This window comes from Eleutherodactylus coqui, chromosome 1 (genome assembly GCF_035609145.1).
Source record: "Eleutherodactylus coqui strain aEleCoq1 chromosome 1, aEleCoq1.hap1, whole genome shotgun sequence".
Classification (NCBI taxonomy): domain Eukaryota; kingdom Metazoa; phylum Chordata; class Amphibia; order Anura; family Eleutherodactylidae; genus Eleutherodactylus; species Eleutherodactylus coqui.
The window spans coordinates 41,974,187-41,991,573 of record NC_089837.1 but is presented as its reverse complement, the minus strand read 5'-3'; the positions used below and the strand labels follow the sequence as shown (position 1 = coordinate 41,991,573).

Below are 17,387 nucleotides of genomic sequence, written 5' to 3'. Positions count from 1 at the left end.
CTGACTGATGAGGCTTTGATATCCATCCAATGTATTTTAAGTGATCACTCCAGCAGCAAACAATCCCTTTAACTGGGGCACCTTGTATAATACTCTATGAATAGAGTTCACATCTCATTATTGATTCCCTCCAGGGGTTCCTTCAGGCTTTTCTTTTAAAATCCCGAAAATGGCTCCCTGGGTGTCACCCGTCTCTGCCATTCATGAAATTTGCCGTAATAGCGACCAATATGCCTCTTTTTCAGCAGGTATCTATTTGATTTCGGGATTCTGTTTTGGAACGATGAATGTGGTAGACATATTTATTGCTTCTAACACAAAACGCTGGAAACCAAACAGCGGCATCTGCTGTCAATGAGCTTCGATAACAAAAAGTACACGGCCCAGTATGGCTGGTATGACTGCACGCCACTGTGTGGGATAGCTAAGCAGACTGCGCCATTCTATACAGCAGAGTACGGGAGCGTTTGTGAACACGTTCCATGACTACCCGAGGGTTCCGTGAAACTGAAACCAGCGCTGAGACGAAATTCCCGAACGGAACCATTCGCTTGTGTTGTGAAACGGTCGCCCCTGTTTTGCGTCCATTTTACAGGTTCCGTCATATTTGGAGTTTAGAATAGCGTAGTTGACTGCACTATTCATATATAATATATATATATATATATATATATATTTATACACTATACACAGTTGACTATTCTGTACTTCAAGTGAAACTCAAACAAACGGAAGCTTTGTAAATGTGGTCGGTTTTATAATACTGAAGGTTGCAAGTTCAATCGCCGCTTGATTCAGGTAGCCGGCTCAAGGTTGACTCAGCCTTTCATCCTTCCGAGGTCGGTAAAATGAGAACCCAGCTTGGTGGGGGGTAATAAGTAATAATTACCTGAAAGCGCTGCGGAATAAGTTGGCGCTATACAAATAACAAGATTTATTTAATACACATCAATGGCGTTTGTTTCCGTTCGCGGATTCTGTCAGCGCGGTTTTCAGGACCAATACCGCTCTTGCAAACTTGTGGTTTTTATGTGAGCGCGATGCGGTTTGCAAGAAAATACTCCCATTTTCATGAGCAGAAGAAACATGAGTGAAAATCACCTAATATTCTCTAGGGGAGCAAAAACATATCGCAATCACATGTACGTGCGAGCGCAACACGTTTTGTTTTCCTGCTCTCATAGGGAAGAATGGGAGGTTCTTCAACAGAATCGTTCAAAAATAGGCAATGCCGCAACTTTGCTCTCGCATCACTTCTATTTGCAGCATTGATGGAGCAAGAATTGCACATGGAAGAGTCATTTTACATGATGAGACCCGTTGAGCTCGACCCAGCGATAATCCCTCCAGTGCTATGACACAGAAATGATCATCGCTGAGTGACGGGATGCGAAGCTCACAACTCAGGAGCTCCGCCCCTCATAACCTTCATCACAGCTCCTTCAGCCGCTACTAATACTCTCACTGCTGAACTCCGCCCCTTATATACTGATCACATGACAGTGACATCATCACAGCTCCTTCAGCCGCTACTAATACTCTCACTGCTGAACTCCGCCCCTTATATACTGATCACATGACAGTGACATCATCACAGCTCCTTCAGCCGCTACTAATACTCTCACTGCTGAACTCCGCCCCTTATATACTGATCACATGACAATGACATCATCACAGGTTCTTCAGCCGCTACTTCTCCTCACTGCTGAGCTCTGCCCCCTTATATACTGATCACATGATGGTGATGTCATCACAGGTCTCTCAGTGTAGCAGGTCCTGCTATTGTCTCTGTTATCAGCCAGAGGATATATACACACTGATATCAGAGCTCTGCGGCAGGTAAGACTTACGTTTGCATATCCACACAGTGGGTATTTGTGTGGGCAAAAAAGTATGCAGAAGGGCCCATGTATTTAGTGCGCACATCCACAGTGAATATGCAGTTTTCCTGCGTCATTCACTGCATATCTGCGCTGGCCCATATCTGCATGGCCTCTTGCGACGGGTGATACGCACCAAAATAGGACGTTCCGCATATATTTTAACAGGCTTAAACGCGTGAAAAAATTTTGCTCTTGTGAACGAACTCATTGAAATCAATCGGTACTTTTCACAGCGTATTACGCACGCAAAAATTGTACGTATAATGGAGAAAAAAATGAAAAGGAAGACAGAAGCTCCTCTTCTTCATATCCTGTTAGGAAAGAATGGGCGTTTTTTTTTTTTTACTTGCGTTTTATGGCTGCCCCGCTTCCAGGAAGAAATGCTCTGTCGCTTGAAGAAGGCAGCCTGCAGTAGCAACGAGGACGGGAACGCCGGCAGTAGGTGAGTATTATTAGACACCCCCTGAAAATAAGACACTTTTGTCTCTTTTGAGGCAAAAATTAATATGACAGGGTCTTATTTTTGAGGAAACGCGGTATATGTTATCTGCTCTCTAACAGATTGCACTTCAACTTAAAGGGGTCTTCTGGAAGTTTGGGTGCTTTTACACAGAATGGTTATCGCTCAAAAAAAATCATTAGATCGTTCGAATTTAAACAATAATCGCTCACTGTAAACGCGGCCAACGATTGGGCGATCATTTGTTCGTTATCGTTCATTTCATGCAAGCTTGAGGATCATTGTTGGCTTGTCTGGTTTGAATGCCGATGATTCAATCGTTGGCATTCACTGGTACAACGAATGTGAACGATCTGTGAGCTAATAACGTATCAGCAGGATGAACGAGCGAGCGCTGCCATCATTCACTGGTGCGAGCAATAAATCGTTCTGTCTAAAAGCATCCTTAGACGGGATTTACTTGGGCAAGTGCGATATCACGATATCGCAGGTCACTGATCCCAGCATTCAAGCACTGGCATCTGTGACGTCTCACAAACAGGCGGACTGTCAACACAGAGGTGGTATAGAAAACGGCGCTGCGGGGAGAGCTGACTATATGATGATTATTAGAGATGAGCGAGTATACTCGCTATGGCACATGTCTCGAGCGAGTAGTGCCTTAGCCAAGTATCTCCCCGCTCGTCTCTAAAGATTCGGGGGCCGGCGCGGGTGACAGGTGAGTTGCGGGGGGAAGAGAGGGAGAGAGAGATCTCCCCTCCGTTCTTCCCCGCTCTCCCCCGCCGGCCCCCGAATCTTTAGAGACGAGCGGGGAGATACTTGGCTAAGGCACTACTCGCTCGAGTAATGTGCCTTAGCGAGTGTACTCGCTCATCTCTAATGATTATCACTATTGTGATCACTGGAGGTAACTGCACTGTAATCACTATCACTTTAGAACTGCTGTCTGACTATTATATGGTGACTGCATTATATAGAGATTACTGTATCTAAGCTGCTGTATAATAAAGGTTTTCTTATAGATATGCTGTTTGATTATTGTTTGTATTTTGTGGGCGAACCCCACGCAAAGTAGCTGCAGGAAGTATGAGTGTTCAGAGGGGCAGTAGGGGCCCTGTGAATGTGTACCTATGATCTGTTAGCTAGGGCTTCTGGTAGCATCTTGTGACTATTACTAACCAGATAGTAAGCGCTATACACCCTTACCCATCAGTAGTGCCCAAACGCTGTAGTTTTAGATTGATTGATTCATCTGATCAACTTTACAATTTATTTTAAAAAGCTGTGTTTTTACATTTACGATGGAGGCAACTAATGGGTTATATTTACCTCGCTGGGCAATTCTGGGCAATACCAGCAGCGGTAACAAGGATATAGATTATAGATATACCCTGTTTCCCCCGAAACTAAGACCTACCCTGATTTATTTTATTTTTTTTAATTATCAGGAGGCTTGAAATATAAGCCTTACCCTAAAAAAAGGCCCACCCGCATTACATAACAAAAAAAGGAATATATTACCTGGAAGACTCGGTCCGGCTCCCTCCCGCTGCTCTTTGGAGCTCCATTGTGCTTCATGCAGTCTTCAGAATTCATAAATCCCACCTCCAGGAAGTGATGGCTCTGACTGGTTATCGAGCTCTGCTCAGCCAATCAATGCAGTACTCTATGAACCAATCAGAGCCATCGCTTAATGGAGGCAGGATTTATCAATCCTGTTACAAGGAAGGGATCTTCTGTCCGCGGCCAAGGACTGCAAGAAGCGTGTCAGAGCTCCAGAGAGCAGCGAAAGGGAAGTACACCTAGCCTGGTAGGAAGTATGATAAGAGCTCTCCTGAAAATAAGACCTAGTGCCTCTTTTTGGACAAAAATTAGACAGGGAAACACGATAGTCATGAGGATTGGATATTAATATTGTAATCCCAGAAAACCACTTTAAGCTGCTGTTAAACCTTTTGTGACAGTAGTTACATAATGTCTACTATGTCTTCTGAGATACTAGCAATAGTGAGGCTATACTTTTATTAGCTATGGACATCTCAGCCTTTTTTGCTTCCTAAGCAATCTGACCATTTGGGTAGCGACCTCACAATGTCTATGGATTGGTTCCAATACAAAGAATTCTTTGTTCAAATTAAGAGTGCCCTGTTTCAGACTTACTGTGGGTCTTATGTCTTGGACCAAACTTATGTGGAGATTGGTGGTCCCCCAACCTGCCTGGTGAGGGGGCTGTTGCATCTAGGTGAATAATGAACGAAGATGTGGCCACACATATGTCAATGCACTCTTGTGGTAGTACGGAAACGGCTAAGCAGACAACCAGATATGGAAGACTGCACCCATCAGAGATTTTTGCATATCCTGCCAACATTCGTTAAAAGTGGTGAAGGCTCTCATAGCAACCGTTTTTTCTCAATGCTCTATAAGTGAGGTTCTGTATATCACACATGATGAGGTTCTGTATATCACACACGATGATTTAAAGTCTCTGCTTCTCTCATAAAGGGCCGGCCGCACTAGAACCCTCTAGTTCCTCCAGTTCTCTCATGTCCTCATCCAAAATGGTCCTCATGAATGACCTACCGAGGATGGAGAAGACCAGCAATGAGATTACCCAGAGGATATTAAGCTTCACCTTGGAGATCATCTACCTGCTGACCGGAGAGGTAAGCTTTTCTGTATTTCGATCATCTTTAGGCTAGGGTTACACAGTGACTTTAGCTGCGGAACAGGTCAGAATGGCCAAAGATTCAAGTATGGCTCTATGACATGACAAACTAACAGAAGTGAAAGTGGTCACATTGTGGCTTGTAAGATGCCGTGACAAGAAATCCAAACCTGCTGCATTTCTGGTAATCATTGAGTTGATCATTCAGAACTTGTGAGCTGCGACGTGGCCAAACTCCTTTCCATTAGCTTTCGATGTCAGAGTTGTACTGCAATCTTTGGTGGCATGGCCTGTGTCTTGACCAAAGTCATCATATAGCCCTAGCCTTATTGTTCTATTTCACAAGTCTAACACAGAGAAGTTAAAATACATTGCAGGAAGTAGTAAGAACAATCCAGCGTCCTGTATAACCACTTTGAAACTTTCTAAGTGAAGTCAAAGGAAGAACTGAAGAGCAGCAGAGAATGTGAAGATCGGCCACCAATATGGTCAGTTCTGTAAGGTGGTAAATAGAGATGAGCGAGTGTACTAGGTTCGGGTGATTCAGGTGGCGGCGTGGTGGGGCAGGGGGTAGCAGTGAGCTCTCCCCCCCCCCCCCCCCCCTTCCTGCTCACCTTCGGCTCCCCCCGAATCTTTTCGTCCGAGTAGTCAGTTACTCGGAAAAAGCGCTTATCTCTAGTGGTAAACAATGAGCTAATAGTAATGTTGTAGGAGCAATGAGAATGATAAGTAGGCTCTTTGTAATGAGGAGGAAAGGGCATCCAGGAACCAGCAGGATCGCATGGCCTGGATCTTGGATTTTTGTCAGTAGCTTCACAACTATACAGAAACCTAAAAGACTGACCACAGGAGGAGGACACACAGTCCATCTAGTCTGCCATTATATTTCCTTTTAATTGATTCTTCAGAGTCGCCACAGTGTAGTCTTATCCCAGGGTTCAATTCACATGGGGCTCCTTCAGATGGACATATTTGCACACACAATACACGGAGAATAAAACTCATTGATGTCAATGGGTTTGTTCTTAATGTTTTACTAACACACGCAAAAAAATAGGACCGGCTCTTTCCTTGTGTTTTTGTGCACCGAGAGCCCCATAGAAGTCTATGAATGTGTGCAATTCAGTGGAAAAAAAGAACACATCTGGACCTCATTAAGCTAAATGGCTTTTAAGATCAGGGCGGGGGTGTCACGTGCATGTGAACAGGCCCTCCATGCACAAAAAGTCCAGTACTATGTGCCGATACGCACGCAAATCAACCTCGTTCATTGCACAAATACGTTACACTAAGGCAAGCATATTTACACAGGCTCTCGTCTGAAGCCGTCCTTACTGTTGATTGTCCAACTAAAGCTGATGCAGACATGTTCCCAATATCTACTACTTTCACTAAAATATATTTGGATGTTGCTTCTGATCTCAACCTGCACCAATCTCAGCTTGTGCCCCTTGATTTGTTACTTCCCTTCTGTAACTGTATATAAAGGTTTTGATTAGAGATGAGCGAGCGTACTCGTTTAGGGCGATTTCGCAATCGAGCACCGCTTTTTTCGAGTAACTGACTACTCGGGCGAAAAGATTCGGGGGGCGGCGTGGTGGAGCGGAGGGGTAGCAGTGGGGAGCTCTCTCTCTCCTTCACCCCCGGCGCCCCCCGAATCTTTTCGCCCGAGTAGTTAGTTACTCGAAAAAGCGGTGCTCGATTGCGAAATCGCCCTAAACGAGTACGTTCGCTCATCTCTAATTTTGATCATTTTTTCCAAGATACACAGATTAAAGGAACTCTGTCATGAGGTTCTTGGTGCCCACAGCATGGCAGCATGAAGCCACGACCTGTATGCACAATGCCCCCAAGTTTCAGAACAAAGATGCTTTAAAATTTGATTCAGAGCTGAGAACGGAGTCATGGAGGTGGGCTACCCGTAAGGTTGGGACATTGAAAACCGTTATATTGAAATATTGATATATCGCTAATGCTTTGGCGATACTTTTCATCGATATTGTTATGTGCGATATATCGGTAACATCGATAGTGTAAGGCCTCATGTCCACGGGGAAAATCATGGAGAATCCGTAGCGGGTCCCTTCTGCCCCGCGGACATGAGCGCTGAAAATAAGAATAAATCAGAATAAACTTACCTCCCGCACGCTCCGGATCCTTCCTTCGCTGCCGCGTCATCTTCTCTGCGTTGCGGCCGGATCTTCTTTCTTCGGCCCGGCGGATGCGCAGGATGACGTCGGTGACGTGCCCCGCGCATGCGCCGGCCCGAAGCAAAATGATCCGGCCACGACTGAGAGAAGATGGCGCCGCAGCGAAGAGAAGAAACGGAGCGGGTGAGTAAAATCTGATTTTTGTCTCCCGCGGATCCGGACGGCTTCCATAGGCTTCAATATAAGCCTGCGGGAGACCCGCACGAAAATGGAGCATGGTCCAGATTTTTTCATGCTCCATTTTTAAAAAATCCCTTTTATTGACCATCCGCGGGTATTTATCTATGGGATGCGGATCCGCGGGCAGGAGAAGAGTTAAAATCTGCTGCGGATTTTAATTCTTCTTTTGCCCGTGGACATGAGGCCTAAGGCGATATAATATGGATTTTTGTAAAGCAGAAGCGTGTCTTGTGGTCCGGTGACCCGATTTGCCTTCTTTACATTCCGCCCTTCCCTTTGTGTTGTACAGGATGTAGTTTTGCTCGCGGCACTAATGAACTTATAAACAAGTTCTAGAAGCTTCTGGAAAGTGTGAGGCGACTCTTTGTCACCAATCAGGTTCGCTCTGGGCAAAACGACTCTCAGAATAGTGGGGTCTTCGGCCCCCTGTCCCACATGCGTTTGTTCATGGCGTTAGACACAGGCTCTGAACGCTTGTGTCTATCGCGATGGTTTTGGGCAATGTTGTCTAAATGAAAGCATTTCCACATGCAGATGGAGCGCTGCGCTGAACGCACGAAGGGCGCATCCAGAAAAGGAGACGCGACATGTCGTGCGTTCAGCGTCTAACGCGAACACCGTGCCCATAGAAAAGATAGGAGACCCATCTAACGCAATTACAATTGTGTTCAGGGCACTGCGTTCGCGTTACCAGGCCCTGCATTGTTTACAAGTTGCCATGGAGACCGTTGGTTCCTCAGTGGCAACTTGAAAAATGCAGGGCATGTAGGCATTACGTCAACCCTACTCCAATTTGTACCAGCTTGGTAGAAAATCCCTTTCTGTAGTCGCTACTTCGGTTCCTGCAGAAAGAATCTTTTCAAAAGCTGGTGAAATTCTGTCTGCTGGAAGGAGCCTTGTGAAGGGAGAGCATGCGAGCTAATTAATATTTCTGGGCTCACTAGAATCAATAACGATTATTGGGGCTAATGATAAACTTATTTTCATATACCTAATTTTATTTATATGTTTCATCTGTATTTTTTTATTTTAATTTGTAACTTTAACCCCTTAAGGACACGGCCTATTTTGGCGTTGAGGACCAAACAATTTTTGGTATTTTTTCATCTTCATTTTTCAAAAGCCATAACTTTTTTATTTTTCCGTCGATGCGGTCGTATAAGGGCTTGTTTTTTGCGTGGCGGACTGTAGTTTTTATTGGTACCATTTTTGGGTACATAGACTATATTGTAAAACTTTTATTATTTTTTTTTTATGATCGTAGGGAGAGAAAACTGGAAATTATTTTTCTCTTAATCGCTGCATTTAAAGTCCTATAACTTGTTTATTTTTCCATGGACGGAGCTCTGTGAGGGCTTATTTTTTGAGATGAGCTGTAATTTTTACTGGTACCATTTTAGGGTACATACGTTTTTTCTATCACTTTTATTGCGTTTTTTGGGAGGCAAACTATTAGAAAAATTTGCATTTTTGCCTCAGTTTTTTATAGTTTCTTTAACGCTTTTTGCAGTGCAGGATAAAAAGCATGTTCAATTTATGTCGTTACAGACGCGTTGATACCAAATATGTGGGATTTTTTTTATGCTCATAGGAGAAAAAGCATAAAAAACTGTTTGTTTTTTTTACATTTTTATTTCTTGTACTTTATTTTGCTCTTAGTTTTACACCATTTGTGTCCCTCTGGGGGACTTACACTGCAGCACTAATGATTGCTACAATAAGGCATGGCAGGACTTCTCTCCTGCCATGCCTTATCGCTTATTATAGCAATCTTAGGCAATGGCAATACAGGACGCCGGTATCTGATGTCCTGTTGCCATAACATCGCGAGAGCCCTGCTGCTTGCTATCTACTTAGATCGCGGCAGGGAAGGGGTTAACAGCCGGGTGGAGGTGCATCTCCGATGCAGCTTGAGGCCGGCTCCCGCTGTGGGATAGCGCAGGATCTGCTATAATCTCGCGCTATTCCTATGATATAAGGGTACGTCATTTTGCGGGAAGTACCAGCCTGCCATGACGTACCCCTACGTCATAGGGAGGTAAGGGGTTAATATATTTATTAACCCCAGACTTGTTTTATTTTTATATAACATTTAAAAAGTCGATATATCAATAGTTTAGCACCGATATTTCACAATAATCGATAGTTTGTTCAGCAATAGTCAATACTATCGATATTTTTGTGTCAATGTCCGAAGTCTAGCTTACCCGGCCCTCTGTCATGTAGAGTGACAGCTCTCTCCCCTTTTAGAGCTGTCACTCTACATGCTGCAGGCAGAGAGTCTAGTATGGTCCACCCTGTGACTTGAAGCTCCATTCCTAAATTAGACTTCAAAGTGTGTTTATTCTGAAATGCTGCAGCTTTTTAGGATAAAACATGCATATCGGCACTGTGTATACCTGTCCTGGGTTCGTGCCGCTCGTGGTTCGGGTAAGCAGATGACAAAATCCCTTAAGTTTTTTTTGTCTCTCTTGACAACTTTTGTGTTTAAGATCATCCACCATTTCTGTTTCTTGTCTTTAGACCTGTTCTATTTATTTTATGTGATCTCCAGAACTGAACACAGTATTCCAAATGTGGTCTCACCAGACCTCTCTACAGCAGTATCACAATCTCTCTCTTTCTACTGTGGGATGAATACTGGGTTCATTCCCATACATATCTCTCTCCATGCACAGGATTACACAATAGTGAAGAAGACATCGGGTGACGCTACAACTCCCAACAGCCATCTCCATGAGTCAGGAGGATGGAGCAGGAGCCAGAGCTCCATCACAGAGGCTCCTCCTCACTTACCGATATATGAGCAGAAGATCCTGGAACTCAACAACAAGATCACTGAGCTGCTGACTGGAGAGGTGACACTGCTGGGAATGCTGGGAAATTATACAGTAACAGCACTAGAGGAGTCTGGGTAATGATGGTATCATTGTGTTGTCAGGTTCCTATAAGGTGTCAGGATGTCGCTGTCTATTTCACCATGGAGGAGTGGGAGTATTTAGAAGAACACAAGGATCTGTACAAGAACATCAAAATAGAGAACCACCAGCCTCCGATATCACAAGGTAAGAAGAGACAAAAATGTATATTGTTTGGTATAAATGTAAAATATCTATAATATATACACACACCTAGTATTTTTCAGACTACTTGATACACTTTTCATCAGAGAAAAAATGGGCTGAAAGTTTTTTGCATCTAATAGTCTGAAGTTATGGATTAACTTTTTTTTAAAAGTTTAATTAAAAAAAACAAAAGTATTGAAATGTATTGCTTCAAATAGCCATTATATATTATTATAATTGGTCAAATATGGCTTAATAAGCGCATACCTTTCTGTTATATCACTTTTATTAACAAAAATGTATCAACAAGAATAAATTCAAACCAGGCAACCAAAAACACACTAAATAATTGGGTACCAAGGGATCCAATTGTCACATGTACGGTAGAGCTCGACATAGATCCAAAAAGTTACAAAAAGCATATCGGAAGTCGTAGGTTGTTGTGTACCTATGAAGAAGAAATAAAAAGACTACAAAGCCTCATAATGACAGAAGGGAATGGGGAAGGTGGGTGTGGGGTTTAAGCACCACCTTTGAAAAATATTATATACTAGCGTACCCGTCGCGCGTTGCTGCGAAGACAGACAGACATACATACATACATTCGTTTTTATATATCTAGATAACAACCAATCACAGTGCAGCTTTCAAGTTACCTCAGCGGTATAATATATAACAACCAATCACAGCACAGCAGCTTTCATGTTACCTCAGCAGTATAATATATAGCAACCAATCACAGCACAGCTTTCATGTTACCTCAGCAGTATAAGAAATAACAACCAATCAGAGCACAGCTTTCATTTTACCTCAGCAGTATAAGAAATTGCAACCAATCACAGCACAGCTTTCATGTTACCTCAGCAGTATAAGAAATAGCAACCAATCAGAGCACAGCTTTCATTTTACCTCAGCATTCTCAATATCCAGCAATTGTCTTGCGAAACGTTCGGCGGATGCATCATTTTGTAGTTGAACACGCATCCCGTTGCTCGTAATGCCTTTTGCTTTTGTGCTTGAGATGGAAATCAAACGATCTTTGTCTGGGGGGCATAACTGTCGACGATGCTCGCAGGATAGTTGTACTATGCCAGTAATCTTCCCAGGAGTGTACTCAACAACTTCCCAAAGTTTCATGGCGATTAGATGAATGGTGTAGTAGCGCAAAAAGGACAGACAGACATACATTCCTTTTTATATAAATAGATGACATCAGGAAGTGAGAGAATTAGATTCCATACGTAAAATTTGGACGCTAGTTCTTTTGCGCTTAGAATTGAATAATCGAGTTGGGACCTATTACCTTTTCCTATTTATGACATAATCAATGCTTGTGCCAAACTTCAAGTTTCTATGACATTGGGAAGTGAGAAAATTACATTTCGTACGTAAAATTTGGACGCTAATTCTTTGGCACTTAGAATTGAATAATTGAGTTGGGACCCATTAACTTCTCCTATTTATGACATAATGCTCATGCCAAATTTCAAGTTTCTATGACATTGGGAAGTGAGAAAATTAGATTCCGTACATAAAATTTGGACGCTAAATCTTTTGCGCTTAGAATTGAATAATCGAGTTGGGACCTATTAGCTTTTCCTATTTATGACATAATCAATGCTCGTGCCAAATTTCATGTTCCTATGACATTAGGAAGTGAGAAAATTAGATTCCGTACGTAGAATTTGGACGCTAATTCTTTTGTGCTTAGAATTGAATAATCGAGTTGGGACCCATTATATTTTCCTATTTATGACATCAATGCTCGTTCCAAATTTCAAGTTTCTATGACATTGGGAAGTGAGAGAATTAGATTCCGTACGTAAAATTTGGACGCTAATTCTTTTGCGCTTAGAATTGAATAATTGAGTTGGGACCTATTAACTTTTCCTATTTATGACATAATCAATGCCCGGGCCAAATTTCAAGTTTCTATGACATTGGGAAGCGAGAAAATTAGATTCCGTACGTAAAATTTGGACGCTAATTCTTTGGCGCTTAGAATTGAATAATCGAGTCGGGACCCATTAACTTTTCCTATTTATGACATAATCAATGCTCGTGCCAAATTTCATGTTTTTACGACATCGCGAAGTGAGAGAATTAGTGGCAGTGATGGAAATCAAACAATCTACGTGGGGGGGGGCGTAACTGTCGCCGACGCTCGCACGCGCGCCATTTATCATAGCATAATTGTACTATGCCTATAATCTTCCCAGGAGTGTACTCAACAACTTCCCCAAGTTTCATGGCGATCGGATGAATGGTGTAGTAGCGCATAAAGGACAAACAGACAGACACGCAGACAGACAGACACGCATACATTCAATTTTATATATATATATGTAGAAGACTTGCCTGATGATAAAATAATATTTTGATGGGAAAAAATATTTTTAACTCACCCAGGGACTTTAGGTGACCGTGCAGGGGATAGTACAGGGTGATGGAGGGCCACTATAACTCCTTTCCACAGCAGGAGCAGCAGAGCTCTGTAACAGTGGCACTCGTGTATGGTGCGAGGAAGCTGATTGGTGGAAGCGGGGGAGCAACAGCCGTTACCGCTGGTGGTAAGTGACGGTGGGAAAGGAAAACTGCTCTCCTCCCCTGCTATGGAGCGTGGTCATCCGGACGTGCGGCCGAACAAATGTGTCGGTCAGCTTGAATTTTGGCACATTCACTTAACAGGACGCACTGACCTTTTACCTCACTGTGGGGGGAAATGCGTCTTATAAAGCGAAATATATAGTAACTCAAATTTTTCATTGTGCAAACGTGGAAAAACCTAATTGCATCAAAAACTGAAAGTGTGTTTCCAGCCTTGGGGTGTATTCACACTGGCGATTTTTACGTGTGCGTTCTGTCCGCAGTATGAACGTAACTAACGAGTGAAAAAAAAAACTGTTGCTTTCTATCTGTTTATGCACAAGTGATTTCTCTCTGACTAAGTGATTTCTTTTCTGCATGTCCTATTTTTGGCCGATTCTCGCTTAAGAGTCGCCCATTAATTTCTACAGGATCAGGAAAAAATAATTGCATCGCACTCGCATGCAGATGCGATTTACATGCGAGTGTAATGTGATTGTTACCAACTTAAAGGGGTTGTCCTGCGCCGAAACGTTTTTTTTTTTTTTTTCAATAGCCCCCCCCCGTTTGGCGCGAGACAAACCCGATGCATGTGTTGGAAAAAAAAAACGGATAGTACTTACCCGAATCCCCGCGCTCCGGTGACTTCTTACTTACCTTGCGAAGATGGCCGCCGGGATCTTCACCCTCGGTGGACCGCAGGTCTTCTGTGCGGTCCATTGCCGATTCCAGCCTCCTGATTGGCTGGAATCGGCACACGTGACGGGGCGGAGCTACGAGGAGCAGCTCTCCAGCACGAGCAGCCCCATTCAACACAGAGAAGACCGGACTGCGCAAGCGCGTCTAATCGGGCGATTAGACGCTGAAAATTAGACGGCACCATGGAGACGAGGACGCTAGCAACGGAACAGGTAAGTGAATAACTTCTGTATGGCTCATAATTAATGCACAATGCACATTACAAAGTGCATTAATATGGCCATACAGAAGTGTATACCCCAACTTTGTTTCGCGGGACAACCCCTTTAAGTATTGGAGGCAAGTGGAATTTTTTTTTTCACGCACATGTGAAAAAACGCATGTCCAGATTGCATGTACATGCACTATGTTGACGAGTTTTATGGACACTCCTAACAGGTGATGAAATTTGATTTTATTCATATTTTTCATAACTGGTGGGCGACCTTCTGCCTGCATGACTGCAGGGACCCTCCTAGGCCACTTTCCATCAAATTTCCATAGATGTGTGGAAGTATTTGCTTCCATTCCTCGGAGAGCTTCAGTGATGCTGGGCGTGTACAAATACAATGTCCCAAAGATGCTTGATGGGATTGAGATCTGGACTTTGCGCTTGCCAATGAAGCTTGTAGACATTTTTTTCCTCAACCCAAGCCTAGACACTGCTGCTGTATGACATGGTACTTGGTCATGTCAGTAGGTAATGCCATATGGTCCAGAATGTCTCTGTACCCACTGGTGTTGAGGGTGGACTTCAGTACAACCAGTGGATCTAGTCCTCAGCAGCAACACCTTCACACCATAACCGAGCTTCCTCCTCCAAACTTCACTGTTGGGACGCATAGAAATTGCGATTGATGGTCCAATCCCCATCGCAGGCGCCTCTGTGCATTCAATGCTGTGATTTGGGCTTATGTGCAGCTGCTCATCCATGGGAACCCTTCGCATGCAGTTTCGTAAAGATAATCCTGGTGCTAATGGATGTTCCAATGGCCTGTGAGACCACCTGAACAATTTTTTCGGCAGCCGATGTGCGTGATGCCTTTGCAGCTCGTACAAGGCTTCGTTATCCATGTTCTCTCAGTTTACAAAGTGTTCCCAAATATGGCTGCTCTGCTTACATACCAGATGTTTTCCCACTGCAAATAACATTGCCAACAGTTGAATTCGGAAGGTCCAAAAGTGCTGTGCTGTCCCATAGTGATTGGTTCCTAGGTGACATACTACCACTATACCCCATTGCAAGTCTGTCGGCTCTACACCTTGTGGCATTCTGCACTGGGATATGCCTGCGTGATACTCCTCCTTTTCATACGTAATGCTAACACATGTGATTTTCATATCCCCTTCACATGACCGCACAGGATCAGCGGGTGTCCCAAAATTTTTGTCAACATAGTGTATATACAATGTGTTTTTTTTAATGTAAATCTCAGAAAATTTGCAGCTTAAATAGTGTGCAATGTAGCTCCGATTTTCTTACACCTGCATTGCATTCACCCTTGTGAATACACCCTAATAGGAATATTATAGGTTTGTCTATTTTGTGATTTGAAGGTAAAAATCAACGATTAAATCCATTTTTAATCCTTACAGATAATCCCAGTGAGAATTTTGAGGAAAATGTCATGTTATCGCCTAATTATAAAGTAGAAGATGAAGATATGGTGCAGCACTCTTCAAGAGAAGATCTGATTACCCTTCACTTACAGCCAGAACATCACAGTAGAGATGAGAAGCCATACTCCTGTTCAGAAAGTGGGATTTGTTTTACAGATCAATCAAATTGTGTTATACATGAGAAAAGTCACACAGAAGAGAAGCAATTTTTATGTACAACTGACGCCAAAGTCAAAGATGATCTGATAATTCATTCAGAACAAAAAACATTTTCAAGTTCAGAAAGTGAGAAATATTTTATGGCTAAATCAGACCTTGCGGAAAATCAGATAATTCACACAGAAAAACTATATTCATGTTCAAAATGTGGTAAATGTTTTACTAGAAAATCAAATCTTGTTAGCCATGAGGTAATTCACACAGGAGAGAAGTCATATTCATGTACAGAATGTGGGAAATGTTTTACAAAAAAAACAAATCTTGTTAGACATGAGAAAATTCACACAGGAGAGAGACCATTTTCATGTTTAAAATGTGGGAAATGTTTTAAGCACAAATCAGATCTTATTGAACATCAGATAATTCACACAGGAGAAAAACCTTTTACATGTTCAATATGTGGGAAATGTTTTACGAGAAAATCAAGTGTTGTTGCGCATGAGAGAATTCACACAGGCGAGAAGCCTTATTCATGTTCAGAATGTGGGAAATGTTTTGCAAAAAAATCTGAGCTTGTTAAACATCAGAACATTAACACAGGAGAGAAGTTTGGAATTAACACAGAACAGAAGCCGTTTGCATGTACAGAATGTGGAAAATGTTTTACACGCAAAGCAGAACTTGTTGTACATGTGAGAATTCACACAGGAGAGAAGCCGTTTGCATGTTCAGAATGTGGGAAATGTTTCTCAGAAAAAACTAACCTTGTTGCCCACCAGAGAATTCATACAGGAGTAAAGCCTTATTCATGTTCAAGTTGTGGGAGATGTTTTGCAAGAAAAAGCAATCTTGTTGCACATGAGAAACTTCACACAGATGAGAAGCCATATTCATGTTCAAAATGTGGGAAATTTTTGGCAAAGGAATCAGATCTTGCGCGACATAACAGAATTCATGCAGATGACAGGCGGTTTTCATGTTCACAATGTGGGAAACGCTTTTTCCTGAACGCAGATCTTATTAGACATCAGAGAATTCACACCGGAGAGAAGCCGTATTCTTGTTCAGAATGCGGGAAATGTTTTACCCAAAAATCAGCTCTTGTTGCACATCAGAGAATGCACACAGGAGAGAAGCCATTTTCATGTTCAGATTGTGGGAAATGTTTTATCTTAAAATCGCAGCTTGTTTCACATCAGAGAATTCACACAGGAGAGAGGCCATTTTCATGTTCAAAATGTGGAAAGTGTTTTTTCCTGAATTCAAATCTTGTTCAACATCAGAAAATTCACACAGGAGAGAAGCCATTTTCTTGTTCAGAATGTGGAAGATGTTTTATCAAAAAATCAGATCTTGTTCAACATCAGAGAATTCACACAGGAGTGAAACCGTATTCTTGTGCAGAATGTGGAAAATGTTTCATATCAAAGTCAACTCTTATTAAACATCAGAGAACGCACACAGGACAGAAGCCGTATTCTTGTTTAGAGTGTGGAAAATGTTTTGCCCGAAAACCAGACCTTGTTGTTCATCAGAGAATCCATACAGGAGAGAAGCCGTTTTCATGTTCAGAATGTGCTAAATGTTTTATAAGTAAATCAGAAGCTGTAAGACATGAGAGAAATCACAAAGGGAGGAAGCCATTTCAGTGCTCAGAATGTGGGAAATGTTTTAGTACTGACACCGAGCATAAAGATCATCATAAATGTCACACAGTGGAGAAACACTATGTGGAAAACCTATGACAAGCAAATTCCAGTATGTTTTTAGTTTATAAAGACTGTATATTTTTGAGGTTCTGATCAGCGCAAACACAGA

General features: G+C 42.6%; 1 protein-coding gene across 1 annotated transcript in view; it reads left to right on the top strand.

Annotated features, from left to right (window-relative positions):
* The first annotated feature begins 10,029 nt into the window (after window positions 1–10,029).
* Window positions 10,030–17,387, top strand: part of LOC136613640 (zinc finger protein 850-like) — a 53,200-nt gene continuing 45,842 nt past the window's right edge. The window contains exons 1-2 of the mRNA XM_066594069.1: window positions 10,030–10,466; window positions 15,387–17,299. Of these exons, the coding sequence (XP_066450166.1) occupies window positions 10,319–10,466; window positions 15,387–17,299 (2,061 nt within the window). The 5' untranslated portion in view covers window positions 10,030–10,318. The remainder of the gene's footprint in view (window positions 10,467–15,386; window positions 17,300–17,387) is intronic.